The 16,410-nt window shown below is 41.1% G+C and overlaps 1 protein-coding gene across 4 annotated transcripts in view; it reads left to right on the forward strand.

Annotated features, from left to right (window-relative positions):
- Sybu (syntabulin) overlaps window positions 1-16,410 on the forward strand; it is a 73,129-nt gene that overhangs the window by 45,282 nt on the left and 11,437 nt on the right. For all 4 annotated transcript variants that reach the window (XM_008851482.1, XM_008851483.1, XM_008851481.1 and 1 more), the window contains one exon: window positions 14,900-15,002. In XM_008851482.1, the coding sequence (XP_008849704.1) occupies window positions 14,900-15,002 (103 nt within the window). The remainder of the gene's footprint in view (window positions 1-14,899; window positions 15,003-16,410) is intronic.

Below are 16,410 nucleotides of genomic sequence, written 5' to 3' on the forward strand. Positions count from 1 at the left end.
TCTTTCAGGACAAAAGCACTTCCTATGGATGAACTGCAGCACTAGTCATGGGGATGCAATAATGAGCACGCCCACAGACAAATGTGTAAACGCATGTCAACAATCCCCATGCTTGTTAGGTAAGACATAAGGGAGGTGATACCAGTTCCCTTCTTGAAGGAGGTGAAGGTCATGACTCCAGAGAGACCTGAAGAACAGGTATCAGTTAGGCAGGCCCAGAGGGAAAGAAAATAGCCCTGGTAGAGGGAACAACATGTGTGAAAACTGGGCATCACAGATTGTGCTAGGAAGAGTGAACTTGTCTTAAGGACACAGGTGCCATGGAGGAGTTTTTAGGAGGGAATCACCTAAGGTGATTTATGACCTGGAGCAGTGTAGAAGGCAAAATGCCCAGGGCCACATTAAGCAAATGAGCAGAGAGTGAGGCTGTTCCAGTAATTCCAAGTAAGGAAAGATGGAGGCCTCAGGTGGTGCCCACAGGATGGGAAGAAGCAGGCAGATCAATGGCCAGGGTTGAGCAACTGACTACAGTATTTAGTGATGCATTGAAAACAGGATGCCACTATTGCAGCAACTCTCCATAAATGATCACATGAGCCACTTGTAAAACAATGAGGTTGATGGCTGATGTGAAGCAGCTTTCTATTTCAGATCAGGAAGATGAGTCAGGAATCTGTATTTCCAAGAAATGGTCCAGGTGACACTGTTACGGATAGTCCTCAGAACACACTGTGAAAAACTCTTATCTATTTGATGTTCTATAGTGAGAATTCTACTTTTAAATATATTTATAATATGTTAGCTTGTCTGAGAATGCAGACTCGTTCCTAGTATCTTTGTTGAAAGTAGGTGAATGGCATAGCCCCAAGGGTTCCTGTGCTAAAGAATAGCAGTCTCTCTGCCAGTGTGCTCTCTGGTCTCTACCTACTCACACTTTGTGGTCAGGGATCTGGAGCAGAGTGGGGATAGTCTTTTTGAGTCCTCTGCTTCAGATGGTTTGTAAATGTTCTCTCAGTTTTAAGCTGCCCTTTGCAAGAGCAAGCAAACGAACACTTACAAGGAAACAAAATTGTCCCCAGCTTTTGAGGTTCTGTGCAGATGGACTTTCTTAATGGTTAAGATATATTATAAAGCATTTATTTGGGTGATGTTCCTCATCCCAGATTTACATTCTATAAGCTGTGTGACTTTGAGCCAGTTACCTGCCCACTATTCCCCTCATCTCTTAACTGGAGATAATAAATTGTCCTTTTCTTATGCTCTTGATATGAAGATTATATAAAATCCGTGTAACACACAGGCGTGAGAACTTAAGCCATTTCTAGCCATTACTAAGCCATTTGATCTATACACTTATCACTTGTGTTAGAGTTTAGTTTAATAAAGGCTTTACCTTCTTCTTTAAGACACATTAGTTCTTTTGTTAGTCTGTAGTGCCTGTATGCAAGAATTTTTAGAGAAACTGTTTAGCAGCCGCTAACCAAGCACATGGCTCACTAGCCTAATGATAAGGACGATGAATACTTACTGTGCACTTTGTAAGATATTATGACATTTAATTCCACAGCAATCTCAATAAAAGGCCATTCTTTTGTTCCTTTTTTGGCATGAGGAAACTAAGGCATAGTGAGGCTAATCAGTTCCCTGAAGTCATATTGTCATTAAATGAAATAACAGAAAAGTGATTCCTGATCCTGCTGGTTTTAGAATTTACTCAAGCACAAACTACGAGTTGACAGCTAGTACAGTTAGCCTCACCCAGTACTTGCCAAGTAAGATTAATTAAAATCTCACATTTTGAATGTGAAATGTACAAAAACAATTCCCAAAATATATACCATGCATGTAACTTTATTTTAAATAACAGGCCTTCTGTCCCATTCAATCAGAGGCAGCCTCTGAGAAGCTGCTTTGTGAGTCATCTCAGGCACCTCAGAGTGGCAGCTCTGGTGTTCCTACACCTGGAGGGCTCATTAATGCCTGTGTTACTGAGCCCTGTCCCACCTGTATGTAGGTTACTTAACTTCACAAAGACCATTTGCAGTGAATCAGAATGTGTTTCCAGGTTTTGTCCATAGAACTGGTTTGTATTACCCTCCAAGAATCATACCATCTTAGAGGAATGTGAAGACTGGAGATAACTTTTAGAACAGAGGTTAATTTAGAATTAGTCCCATGTTGACATATCATCAGGTCTAATACATAGATGCTTACATGGTAATCAAAAGGGAAACATCTTTACTTCTAAAGCAGGGTGGTTGCTTTCTAATGAAGACTTTTATATGATGGCTTTCTCTTCTCAAAAAAAAAAATATGTGGCTTAAGTTTAAGACTCAAACATTTCCCTCACTTTCTGCTCAAACCTAGTGCTTGGCTTTAAAATGAAGGTGGAGTTCTGAGTTGTGCTGCTCATGCTCAAGAGGAAGCCTATACCTGTTTATCATATTCACCTGCCTGGGATGGGGTTATCTTCTTCAGAGAGGCTATTTGCACAATCTAGCAACTTAATGCTTTCTTACATCCACATTCTTTTCTCCTCAAGCAGGAAGCAGAGTCATGTAGGGACAATTCAAGGCTAAGAGGGCACCAGGTAACTCCTGGTTGGTTCAGAGTCAGAACCAAGAGGATAAAGCATCACCACAGTCATGTTGGATCCTAAAATCAGGATGGAGTAAAGCAGACCTTCTTCTTTTTTCTCTGAACTCTATAATCCGATGGAAAGGGGTATGAGGCCAATGACCCTAAGAGCATTTCTTTTTGTCTGTGGACGTGACGTAAATGTGGATTTGTTTTAGATTTTTGTAAGGAGAGTTGTTTCCCTGGAAATGCAAACAAATGTCTGTCAGAATGGAAAATCTAGGCATTGAGGAAGTAATTCAGTTGGAGTGTTTGGCTAGCATGAACAAAGCCCTAGGTTCAATCCCTAGCACCACATCAAACTGGGCATGGTGGTTCACACCTGTAATCCCAGAGCTGGAAGATGGAAGGAGGATCAGAAGTTCAAGGTCATCCTCAGTTACAGACTGAGTTTGATGTCAGCCTGAGCTACATTAGACACTATCTCCAAATAATAAAAGAGTAAAATTCTAGCTAATAAACCCCTTTCATTTTCTCATCAGGATAAAGAAAACACAAATAAATTCATAGAATACCAGTGGTACTAGAGGTGTGGAGGAAGCAGAGGTGTGGAGGAAGCAGGCATTTCCTTTGTTTTCAGATCCATCCCACTGAGAAATATATTCACATTTCCTCAGAGAAGGAAGCAAAATAAATATGTAAATTATATAATAAAAGATTATATAGCAATAGAGAAATTTGAAAACGGTCTCCAAAGATTATCTACATTAATATGTTCATTAAAAATGTGATAATTAAAATTTGGGGAACACTTATGGATGTGATCATTCTTTGTAAAAATGAAGGCAAGGAAATGCTAAACAGGATAGGAGAATGGAGGACCACTGTGACCTTCCAGTGTTTGTGGCAAGTGATGGCAGTGGTTTATTCATTTATTATAATAGTAAACAATAGAGGATAAATACATAAACAAGTCAGCAAATAAATAAATCAAGGATAGTCTTGCATGGGTCAATGCTATCAAAAACCAACGGTTATGTTTAATACAATTTTCACTATTAAACAAAAATTTAGAAAATAGCTTTTTGAGCTACATAGAAAATAATGAAATGTCACTCTTTCATGGAAAAATCATGTACTTGGTTTCCACAGGACATTTTGTCCAAAGCCTTCACCTTCCTCTCCCATCTTCTGTCAGTGTTCCCTTTATAAATGAAGGCCACTAAGGTAGGGTATCAGGAGAGTCTTAGAGACTTTCAGTAGAACACCTCAGTCAGAATTGTGGCTGTGGTATTACAGGTACAGGGAAAGCAGGCATTTCCTTTATTTTCATATCCATCTCTCTCAGAAATATGTTCAGATGTTTTCACAGAGAAGCAAAGATTAAAACGTTAAGAAGATAAAAAAAGACTTCTCTGTGTCAAATAAGAGAAAGTCTTTATCAGTCACAAACTTTGGGTCCCATATTTTAAGATGCTTTTAAGCTTGTGTATCGCCAAGGAGCCTTTGTGGCCTCATTCCCTGTGGGTGTTCAGCCTCCCTCATTTTGTATTACTGTCTGCACACTTGGCTCCTTCCCTTCATGCCTAGCCCCTCTGCTCTAGGTGCTGCAGTCTCTACCAATCATGAATGATTTCAAAACTCACTAGTTCTGTGTCCTTCTTTCATGACATCGTAATCCTTCTAGCTGGAAATAGTCTGTGTTGCTCTTTTAGGGCAACTCAGGTCCCTATTAAGATATTTCCCTCTTTCTAGGTCCAGGACCAGGTCCATGTTTTCAAGGCATGCAAAGAACTGTGGGACATCCAAATAGAAACTGATGAAATCTCACTCTTACTGAGATCTTGGTTTTCACTGTGTGTAGTTGATCCACAGATCTCTCTAGAAGGTTTTGCTAATTGGTTCTTCATTGTCTATTGTAGGTCTTGTGACAGTGAAGTGTTCACACAATCAGTAGAGCTGGGATCTGAGAGCTCACTTGGTGGCTTATGCTCTAAATCAGTAAGAAGAATCCTTAGCATCTGCCTTCTGCTTGTTTCTTTCTGTGCTTGCTTGAATTCTCCCTTGTCACTTAGATGCCAGGACAGCCTCCCCTTGTCCAAGTCCCTGCTCCAGGTTCTTCCTCTGCCTTTAGTTTACATGTCAGTATCCAGATGTGATTCAGAAAGGGTGATTGATTATATAAAGAAAAATGAAGAAACTAGCAATACTATGACATGCAGACACTACTTTTTGTGGCTTTGCCTACACTAACTTATATGACCCTTAGAGCTTTGAGATGTATCCTATTGTAATATCCTTGTCAGGAAGGAAGGGGAGACACAGACACGTTATGAGCTTTCCCCAAGGCTGCACAGCTAGTGCCAGTGGCTGCCTATAAAAAGCAAAGAGAAACAATTTCATGAGGGTTGAATATGCAAGTGATAAAAGAAGAGATCATTTATGGACCAGAATGAAAAGGCACCAAGATGCTGGAAGTGGAACCTGGTGGAGTCCACTGACTGGTCTGTTTAAAATGGTGTGAAGGGTGGGACAGCAGTGTTGTTGAGGACATCAAGGGTGTGAGCCAGTATGACAACACCTGAGTGGGTTGTAGACTGAGATGCTGCCAGAGGCAGAGAGGAGGCTGAGTACCTAGCAGATCGTAAGGTGCCCTAAAGGTAGAGACAGAGATGAGGAGAGACATTCAAAGCTGTTAGGTTTTAGAGTTGATTTTAGAAATTACTTCAGTACAAGTGAGAAGCTATTCAGAGTTGACTGCTTTGGCAGCCAGTGTAAACATGCCAACTTATTTCCAGCAAATGGGAGTTGAGATCTAGCAATGCAAGCTGGCTGCACTCCTCTCTTGACAAGAGAACAGTGGCTGAAGAGAAAGCTCCAAAATAAGTGTCCATCCTTTCCTTCTGTGTTATATATTACACCTAATGTCACCTAATGTCACTTGCTCTGACGTTGTGCCGTTGCCAGCATCCAGTCTACATTTTTCTCTCCCAGTTCATCACCTTTCTTCCACTTTACTGCCCCCACCCCCATGGCACCCCATTGCCACGTACCACCACCACCTTTTTTGCTGTGCTTCCCTGATTTAGGTTTTCCTGCTAGACATGCAGGACAGGCATCTCATTTTGTTAAACACTAGATAAACACTTCTTAAATAGAAACAGCAGGCTTTCCAGCTAGCTTTGTTAAAGGGCAGAAACTGGTTCAGTTCAGCAAACTTAACAGATCAAAAATAAGGAGCAGAAAAGAGCTGGGGAAAATACTTCAGGAAGATGTACCCAAGCTAATTAAGATGAAGTTCATGACCACTGTTGTTAGGACCCTTCCCATATCTGTTCAGTGAACGGTGATGGGTATGGGACTCAGGAACTCTCAAACTCTCTGTTGCTAGTGCTGAGTCTACATGAAGGATGATAAGAGACCTGTGGGGGGTGGGGGGCGGGGTTCAGATGATGCCGTTCTGCATCCCTACCATAGATACGTAGGCCATAGCAAAGGAAACAGTCTAGAGTTGACAGAATAACCCAAATTTAGTATGTACTGGATTATAACATGTTCCCCTCTGCCAAATGCAATTACATACTGTATGGCCTTTCTTTTAAAAGAGGATCATAAGGGCCTTAAACCGTAGGTCAATTGCAAAATATATTAACTTTGCAAACCAACTTGCATTATATAAGTTTAACTGGGAGTAACCCAGTTTGAACAACCTGTGCCCTGTATGTGTTTCCATCTTCTCTTCCAATCCTTGAAAAAAAAAGCATTCAACCCAGGAAAGTGTTCCTGGAGACCTGTGAGAGCAGGAATTGCACTACAAAGTAATGTCTTCTCTCCTGGGGACTTGGGCTATGAGTTAATTCCTCCTTTTAGTGGCCTCTGCTTTTATTTCTGTTCACCACACTAAGGAAAGCTCTTGTAGTTTGACAGAACATGGAGAGAATGTTCAGTGCTCTGTTCCAGGCTCTCCATTCCATGAACCACCTGCTATTTAGCCATCTATGACAGTTGTTAGAAATGTAGATTCCTAAGTTCCTTCCTCTGGCACCTTCAGAATTGAATGTCTTATGGGTGTTGTCCAGGAAGATGTACTATCATTAAGCTCCATGGGAATCTCATGCATGCCAGGCTGTAGTAATTGTTACATGATTAATAAGATAAATATTAATGAGCATATCAAGAGCATTCTGTGTACTAACTCACTTCCTCTTAATAATCATGCAAGGTTGGAATCATTATCATTTCCTACAGCAGGGCCTGACACATGGCAGGGAAGATATTCAATAAACATTTGCTAAGTAAACAATAAATTAACCTTTAAAAATATATATTCAAATATATGTATGAAACTAAGGCTTAAAACATGGTTCTAAAACTTAACCAAGACCAAGTAGCAAGCTAGAGGCAGTACCTTTGGGAAAAGTAAAAATATACCTTCCCCTCCTTTGCTGAGCTTTCTTTAAGCCTTGTTTATAGTTTTTCTCTGTCATTCTTGTTCAGCAGGTGAATTGCCTGTATTTCTGCCAAGAACAGTGAACTGAGCCTGCCCAAGATAATGGAGTAGAGTGGGTGGAGCTACCCTTGACCTGTTGGCTCTCTTGGGGCCTACTCTTAGGTGCCTCCTCCCTCACATTCTTAGGCCTTTAAAGCCACCTGGCCAGTTGCTGAGCATTGTAGACACCTACTGGCACTTTTCTTGGGTTTTTCTGAAAGCAAACCTTGTACTCAGGAACAATTCCACAGCTTCTTGGAGCAGCCTGTGGGGAGTCTTTTTATAGTCTCCCATCGTTAGAAATTCTGCCATGTACACACACACAGAATGAAAAAACAAAAGGAGCTCATCAGTGAATAGTGATGAGGGAATACTACTTTTGAACAGGTCAATTATAGGAAAATATGGTTTCAGTACAATGTTTATTGTGTATCTTTTTTAGAGAGGCATGATATCATGTGCAGAGCCCTCTTCGGACCTTTGAACTCCTGACCTTTGGTTGTAGCTGAAATCATAATGATCTTGTGTTGAGTGCTTGCTATGTACCAGGCCTTGGCATTTCTTTGTAAGTGTCACATGAATTCCCACAATTGCTTAGTAATACTAGTCACTGCTTGTCCCACTAAATTTTCGACTTCCCACTCTCTGTTTGACCCGCTCTTGCTCAGGGTGATATCACACAAACCAGGTAACATATTTTTATCTGAATTTTTCATTTTATATCTTGGGTAGGGAGGGGGAAAATGGAGTAATTTACAAAGAAACGAACACCTGATACCCAGCACCCAGCTCTGAGTGGCTCTGCCTGCTGTTCCAGATCGCTTACATGTCTGCCCACAGTCTGCGTTAACTTTCATCCATGCATCGTGGGCCCGCAGTCTCGCCCCAGGTTAGTAAGTGCCCCTTCTTGCATCCACGCAGGTGAGACATCAGGCATCCTTTTCGCAAGCTCTGCTTCTGTTTCAGGGTGGTGCCCAGAGGCCCCTCCCTCAGCTGCTAACTCTCCACAGTCAATTCTCTGCAGCAGGCCCTTGAAGGAACCAGGCTGCTTAGGACACACTCCTTCATCCCCATTTTACAGATGAAGAAACTAAGATAGAAAATTGGGTAGGTACCTTGCTCAAGGTTCCACACAGAAGATAAGTAGAGGAACCAGGATTCAAATTCAGGTGTCTTGACTCCAAAGCTCTCATAATATACTACATTCTGTGTCATGATTATTTGTATTAGAAAAAGCTTTTCCTTTAAAATTTTTAAAAATTTAAAAATCTGTACACAGATCACTATACTCATTTATATTTTTGTGATTAGAGTAATATGTGTGTGGTCAGGAAAACCAAATGGCCCAGGAAGATAATAAAGTGAAAATGAATTACTTTTTCACTCCCAAGTCACAATTGACAGATCCTTTGTTATCTCTTGAGAAAATGTTCTTTGACTATAGCAGGTTGCATGTGATTTAAAGAATTCCCTACACAAAAGCAGATATGCCACGCCTCTGTTCCACATCTTGTTTTTATCTAACAATCATTCTTTAAGTCTTCTTACTCCCACACCCAGGTCACTGTTTGCCACACTTGTGGTGTTACTCAACGCTGCTGTACTGATTTGGCTAGGCACTAAGGCTGTCTTTTAGATGCGCCTGTGTAACACAGACTTTTAGGAGTACAATCTTTTCTATATATACACCATCTATGCAGACTCTTACTAGCTCTGTTTTCATACACTCTTTAAAAATTTTTAAATTATTTTTATATTATGTTTAAGTGTATTGCCTGCATGTATGGAAGTGCACCTGTGTCCTGCAATGCCTGTAGAGGTCAGAAGCCCCTGGAGCTGGAGTTATGGGTGGTTGTTAGCTGCCACACAGGTGCTGGGAATCCAACTCAGGTCCTCTGCAAGAGTAGCCAGTGCTCTTAACTGCTGAGCCATCTCTCCAGCCCATTTTCACATATCCTTAACACATTATTATCAAAAGTTTTGCCAATCTAATAAATGGGGGGAAAAAAAGTCTCTGTCTTAGTTACTTTCTATTGCTGTAATAAAAACACTGACCAAAATCAAGTTGGGGAGGAAGGGAGCTCTTACATCTCCCAGGTGATAGTTCATCATTGATGGAAGTCAGGGTCAGAACTCAGGGCTGGAACCTGGAGGTAGGAGCTGAAGCACACACCCTGGAGGAATACTGCTTACTGGCTTGCTCCCCTGGCCTGTGATCAGCTGATTTCTTATATAAAATAAGACTACCTATCCAGGGATGACACCATCCACAGTGGGCTAGGCCCTCCCACATCACCTCCCACATCACCCTCCCACATCAATGTGATGAATGAGATTATGCAGTTTTTCATGTATATTGGGGATTCAGTTTTCTTTGTTTTTCTGACATCTGCCTTTCCATGTCCTTTGCCCAGTTTTCTATTACTTCCCTCTCTATTTGTATGAGTACTGAGTGAAATAAGAAAACTAGCATTTCATCCTATGCTGTTTCCTTTCAATGTATTTCTTTTATTATATATTTTCACATAAGCAGTTTTAAATTTTTTAATACTTTTATTGATTCTTTGAGAATTTCATACAATGTGTTTTGTGATATTCAGACCCATTCCCCCATCAATTCCAGATCCACCTAATACCTCCCTACATAATTTCTGTGTTAAAACAAGCAAGGCAATGTATAGCAGGAAAAGTTTATTTGGCTTATGATTCCAGAAGGAAAAGTGTCCATCATGGTGGGGGTGACATGACGAGAGGTAGCTGGAACAGAAAGTGGAACACTCACATCTTCAAACAGCACAGAAAGCAGAGAGAGGCGTTCTGGAAATGGGGCAAGGTTATCAACCCTCTGTAAAATCCATAACAGGTTAAATACTGTCTTATTTCAAAAGGGAAGAATCAGGCACATTTAAGTAAAACCAAGGTCCAGAAAGACAGGTCAAGGTCTTGTAAATGATGCACAAGCATTGTGTGTTCACATATTCAACTGCCCTGTTGTGTCCATAAAACAGTTTCCTTTTACTTACCCACCCCCTCTGGCTCTTACAGTCTTTCTGCCCTCTCTTCAATGATCCCTGGGACTTAGGAGGAGAGGGGGTGATATAGATGTCTCTTATTTTCTGCATGTTGACCAGTTGTGGGTTCCTATGTTAAACTCCATCTGTTGCAAGAAGATGCTTCTCTGGTGAGAACTGATAGATGCGCAAATCTTTGGTTATAACAATAAGTCATTAGGAGTTGGTCTAATATTATCCATTTAGAAGGATAATAGTAAGTTTTCCTCTCTGACCTATGACTTGTCTAACCACAAGATCTTGGCCCAATAACTGTGCCAGATGTGGGCTCCATATTGTGAAGCAGGTCTTAAATTCAATCAAAAAGTGTTCGGTTACTCCTATACATTTATTACCACTATTTGACCAGTGGGCATATTTTATCAGGACAGTTTTTATTGCAGCTTGCAAGGTTCACAGCTGCATAAAATTGATGATTGCTTTTCTCTTCTTGTATGTGCGTAACACCTTCCAGCACTCTGAAAGATAGACAGTAGAGATGAAACTTCGAAGTCAGGACCAGCTTGATTTCTCCATTTTTGTTATACAACTCACATATGTAGTCTATCCAACAATTGGTTATTATTTGAAGATGATATGATTCTAGCCATAAGCAATTTTTTACTTTGCTGCCACTGTTTGGAGTGGGGATATAGATGTTCAACCTGAATTAATCTGATGGCTTTGAAGTGACAAAGGATAGTGGAAAATTTGCAGATACTTGCATCAGTGGTTCAGAAAAGCTTGTTAGCTGCTGGTAGCACTTCTCTGTGCTCAGATACCTGTGATGTGTGATGCATAGTGACTCTTTTAGTATCCCAAAAGCAGGCAAAATAGTAGCGTCCTAAATGACCTAAGCACAGCATTGATTTAAGAATGCCTAGTTATCAGCTTGGGCATCTACTACTTCTGTTTCCTTTTTTCTTGTCTAATTCTGTACCTTACCATCCATGCAACTGGATGGTATGATGCTTATGATTGTGACATTATAAGGAAGAGGATCACCTCTCCAAACAGCTTATCAGTGGTATCAAACAAACTAACAGACAACAGAATCATGGGGGAAGCATGGCAGCAAAGGTGGCTGGAGCAGAAAGCCCACCACTCACATCTTCAAGTGGGCGCAGGAAGCAGAAAGGAACTGGAAATATGGCAAGGCTTAAGAATTCTCAAAGCCTTCCCCCAGTGACATGCTTCCTCCAGCAAACCCTTACCTCCTAACACCTTCCAAAACACTGCCACCAACTGGGGACAAATGTCCAAATACTTGGAGCTTGTGGGCATTCCCATTCAAACTACCACAAGTATAAAAATTTATATGCCCAAGGATATGCATTAAATATTGTGTTAAAGAGCAGGGTCAAGGCTGGAGAGATGGCTCAGTGATTCAGAGCACTGCCTGCTCTTGCAGAAGACCCAGGTTCAAGTCCCAGCACTCATGTGGCAGCTAACAACTGTCCATAACTCCAGTTCCAGGGGATCCAATGCTCTTTTCTGTCCTCCATGGGCACTGCACGACACTGGCGCACTCGCATACATGCACACAATACATGCATACACACACACACACACACACACACACACACACAAAGAGCAGGGTCCCTGGGATCAGATGGCCTCAGCTCCAGTCTTGGCTTCTTATTGGTGTGCCACCTTGTGCAAATCATTCACCTCTTGTCTATAAAAGTGACTTTGTGGCACTTCATAGGGTCTATCATAGTATGTGATATAAATTAATAAGTAAAGGTGTTTAGGATGGTTCTTGGCACTTAGCATTTTTTCCTAATAAGGGTAAACTGAGAATATCTTGCATATTCACTTCATTAAAATGTGCTATATTTCATAGGTTTTACTATTAAGAGAAAAAAGCAGTCTGCATAATAATGTGTTAAATGTGAATGTCGAATAGTTGTATATCAAAATGCTATATTTGATGCTGGATTTATACTATATTTGAAGTAATTTACTTATCATCCTCATATAGTAAGTAGAGGTGGGACTGACATAAGTCACTTAACTCAGGTTCTGTGCTTTGGGTTAGGTGTTCTGTGTGTGAGTTTAGTAACAGAAGAGTGATGCTGAGCTACTGCATCTGCAGCAATGACCGATTGCTTACCCTGTTTAAAGAAAATGAGTAGAGGGCCTCCCCTTTTATCTTGACTGTCAACTACTAAATAGCTGGAAAGTTTGCAGGTCTCCAGTCCTTCTCATATACATTCTGTTTAGTGAATTGGTTGACGATTCCATATTCTTTATAAAATCAGCTTTTGCAGCTGGGCATGGATGGTAGCATGTATTCCTAGTCCTAAGAGGTTGAGACAGGAGAATCTGGAATCTGAGTTCAGGAGGCTGAATTCAGGAATTCAAGGCAAATCTGGACAACACAGTGACCCCCATCTCAAAATAAAAAGAAATTAGCTTCCTGTGTATCCCTTAAAGAGGGTTCATTGGTTTTTATATTGCATTTATCAAATTATAATTTTTAAATTTTATTTCACTTTTTTTTTGAAAATTTCATGTATGACTACACTGTATTTCCATCTTTTCTACCCTCTGTCTACTCCCTCCATCTCCTCTGTTCCCCCAACCCTTCTCCAATTCATGATCTCTTCTCTAATTATTATTATTATTATTATTATTATTACATATGTATACATGCATACACACACAAATATACATATGTAATCTACTGAGTCATTAGTGTTGCCCATATATACATGTGTTTAGGGCTGACCACTTGGAATCAGATTACCTGTCAGGGGTTTGTCCCTGGAGAAAACTGCTTCTCCCTTTCTCAGCAGCCATTGGTTGCCTACAGTTCCTCATCTAGATATGGAACCTTGGGACATTTTCCCCCATCCACGTTGGCATGTCGACTGGTGTGGTCATTGTGTGGGTCTTGTGAAGGCAACCAGATTTTTTAATTAATTAATTTAATAATTATAAGTGTATGTGTGTCTAAGAGGGAGAGAGAGAAAAGAGAGAACAGAGGAGATAAGAGAAAGGTGTAGGTCAAAGGACAACATTGTGGATCCAATACCCTTATTTGGGTTCTAGGGACTGAACTCAGGTCATCTAGCTTGTGTAGCAAGCACCTTTATCTGCTGAGCCATCTTGTCACCCCCCCCCAAATTATAGTGTATTAAAAAGTCATTAGCTGAAGCAACTATGAAGTAGCTCCTTATTTTTTTTCAGATGTTCAGAAGATAAGATCTAAAGTACTAGAACAAAATGACCTTGGGCCCTGCAAACATGGACCTGCAAACATGGACGAGCCAATATATTGAGTTCCAGTAGTAATAAAATGTAGAATAAACTTATCCTTTAGTTTAGAAGACATAACTACTATGAGTCACAGGCATCCTGAGGAAGCAATGGATTTTTAGTAACTGTTTCTGTTCTAGAATTTCTGTTTTTTGTAGGCAGTTAAATTATAACTCATGGTTTTCTGCATGTCTTTTAATAAATGAAAAATGGTGTTTCTAAGTAATATATTAAAAAATATCATAACTCTAGAGGCTACAACCACGGGATGTTATTTTTGAAAACCGCCCATCTTTTTCAATAACCAGTTAGATGATCTGCTAACAGACAAAGCTAGGCAAATCGGGCTGTCGGGAAATGTGCATAGCTGGATTATCCTACCAATAATGAGTCCTTGAGATTATAAAATGCTAGGTTCACCCAGTGCATTTCACAAAAGCAACTAAGTTCAGGGAACTTTGGAAGTTTGTCTCATCATTAGAGTCTGTGCCATATATAAGGTCCCATTAAACTGCCACTCGAATGTGCTAAGAGCTGGGCATGAGAGTACTCTTCAGCTAAGGGGTCATTCGTGATTCTTTCTCAGTAGAAGCTGATTCTGGGGGATCCTGGAAGGATGTAATTTTATCTTTCTTTTGAAATGCCGTTTTATTGCTTCCATTGTTTCCTGTTTCCTCTTCTACCCTCCCCTCGCTTCCTCAGAAAAAATCTATGGAAATAATTCCATTATGGATATACCAGAACTATGCCTGTTTATTAGAACGGTTTTATATGATTCTACCACCTGGTATGTTTCTATCACAATCACACACCCAATTCTCACCTGTTCTGACAATATCCTGTGATCTTTGTAAACTAAGGCATAACCCTCCCCCAAAGCAAATATTCACATTTCTGTATAACTCACACGTCCCATCACCACTGGCACTCTGTTTGGAAGTGCTAATTTCCTGCTTTTGGTTAAGGTTTTGTCCTTTAAAAACAAACAAAACCTGAAGCTGAAGTCAGAGAAAGTCAGATCTGTAATCAGTGTGGTTCAAGCTGCTCCTAGGGCCCAGGGCTTTCCTCCTGACTGCTTCTAACCCACTGTCTCTAGACCTAAGGTGCCAAGTTCAACTATCATGAGCTAACTACAAAAGCTCAAAGATAAACTGTCTTAGAAAAACTACTGTTGATCAGTTTGCTTTTTATCCTGCTTGCACTTTGGGAGGCCTGTGCTGTTGAGTGAGAGCTGCCCCAGGGGAGGCGGGATTCCTTGCTCTGCCTGGACCACTGTTTATAGTCTGCTGGAGACTGGCATCTTTAGGAAACTGTCTGCCTGTGCTTCTAGCCTATGTTTATGAAATGATGTCTTGTGCTTGTGCTTTCTCTTGTCCTCCCTGAAGAAGGAGCATTTGGAAGCTCTGGAATCTTGGCCCTTGCAAAGCTCAGGCCACAGGGACCTGGAAGGCAGGGCACTGGCCAGCTGGTTCTTGGGTTTCGTATCCTTCATGCTTCTCTCTCCCCTGTTGTTTTTCAGGTAGTGAAGCAGATTTTAGCTCGTCCAGCAGCACAGGCAGCATCTCGGCTCCTGAGGTTCACATGTCTACTACCGGAAGCAAGCGGTCCTCTTTCTCACGCAAGTAGGCACTGACTTGTGCTCTGTAATTAAGAAGCTTTACACGGGTGACTTCCTGTACCTTAGGGTTCTATAGAACCACTTGGATTACTGACCATTCTGATTTTGTTGTTATTCAGTGAGGTTTATCTTTAGGAATTTTACAGTGATTTGCAACTGGTCCTTTCCTTATCTCACCTACTGTTGTCCTGTGACTTAGCCTGCTCATCCCTGTATCTCACACACCTTGGCTCTGTGCCCTCCTCCATCCCCTCCATCTTCCTGCATTCACCTGTCTATTCACTGGGGAATTAAGCTCCTATTCTCCCACTACTTATGCTGCCCTCCCCTCCTCATGAGCTCATTGTTTTCTAGCTGGCTGCAAAGCCTCTAATTTCATTCTTTTTTCTAGCTGGGTTTCTATTTTTTCTTCTGTGAAGGAAGCAGTTGCCTCTGACTCTTTCCCAACATTTACTTGGAGGAGTGGAGAAAGTATGAAATTCAAAGGTGTGGGTGGTCAGCACCATCAGAAGCAACAGAGCACAGCATCTGGATATGTGCGCTCTGGGTCCAGGCCATCTTGGCTTGAGCACCAACACCACCATCTATGGGCTGCATGGCCCTGAGCAAGTGGCCACTTCTCTATGCTTCAGTTTCCCGGCCATAAATTGAGCTACCTTCCTCACAGGGTTTCTGGTTGGGTCAGTTCTTGGCATGTGGTAAGCATAGTCAAGAGTTTACCATTAAATTTGGAGGTAGAGGACTGTGGGAAAATACATGCCAGCCTTCACATTTAGTGGGAGGCATTCTAAGCCCAGGATTCTCTATCTATGACCAGTGTTATTATTCCTTAACATGTGTTCATTGAACATCTACTAGAAGGCAGTGAAAAACACTCTGTGAAAGCTAGTAGGGCACAAAAGATAATAAATGGATACATTATATAATTGTGGCTCTTTAAATATGCAATTAAAGGAAATAGGGAGTAATGGGGCATGCAGTATAGTATTGATGGGCTCATCCTGGGATACCTCACTGATAAACTGAGCAGGAACTGACAAGAAGTCATTGAGTGGCCCTACCACCACGTACTGAACACTTGTCTTCTGACTTGATTAAATCACTTCCTGTTCTGGGCCACAGTATTCAAAGTTGTAAAAAAAAAATGAAAATGTGTTCAGACTACATGATTTTCAAGAGCCTTTCAGGTCTAGAAGATTGCAACTCCAGGACTGTGCAAATATTTCCTATTTCTCTTGGGTGAGCAGAATGTTTGACTAATATTTATAAAGGGAACTCTGGTGCCTCCAGTGCAAAATGATACCTCACTGATAAACTGAGCAGGAACTGACAAGAAGTCATTGAGTGGCCCTACCACCACGTACTGAACACTTGTCTTCTGACTTGATTAAATCACTTCCTGTTCTGGGCCA

Source organism: Nannospalax galili, unplaced genomic scaffold (genome assembly GCF_000622305.1).
Source record: "Nannospalax galili isolate Female #2095 unplaced genomic scaffold, S.galili_v1.0 scaffold284, whole genome shotgun sequence".
Taxonomy (NCBI): Eukaryota; Metazoa; Chordata; class Mammalia; order Rodentia; family Spalacidae; genus Nannospalax; species Nannospalax galili.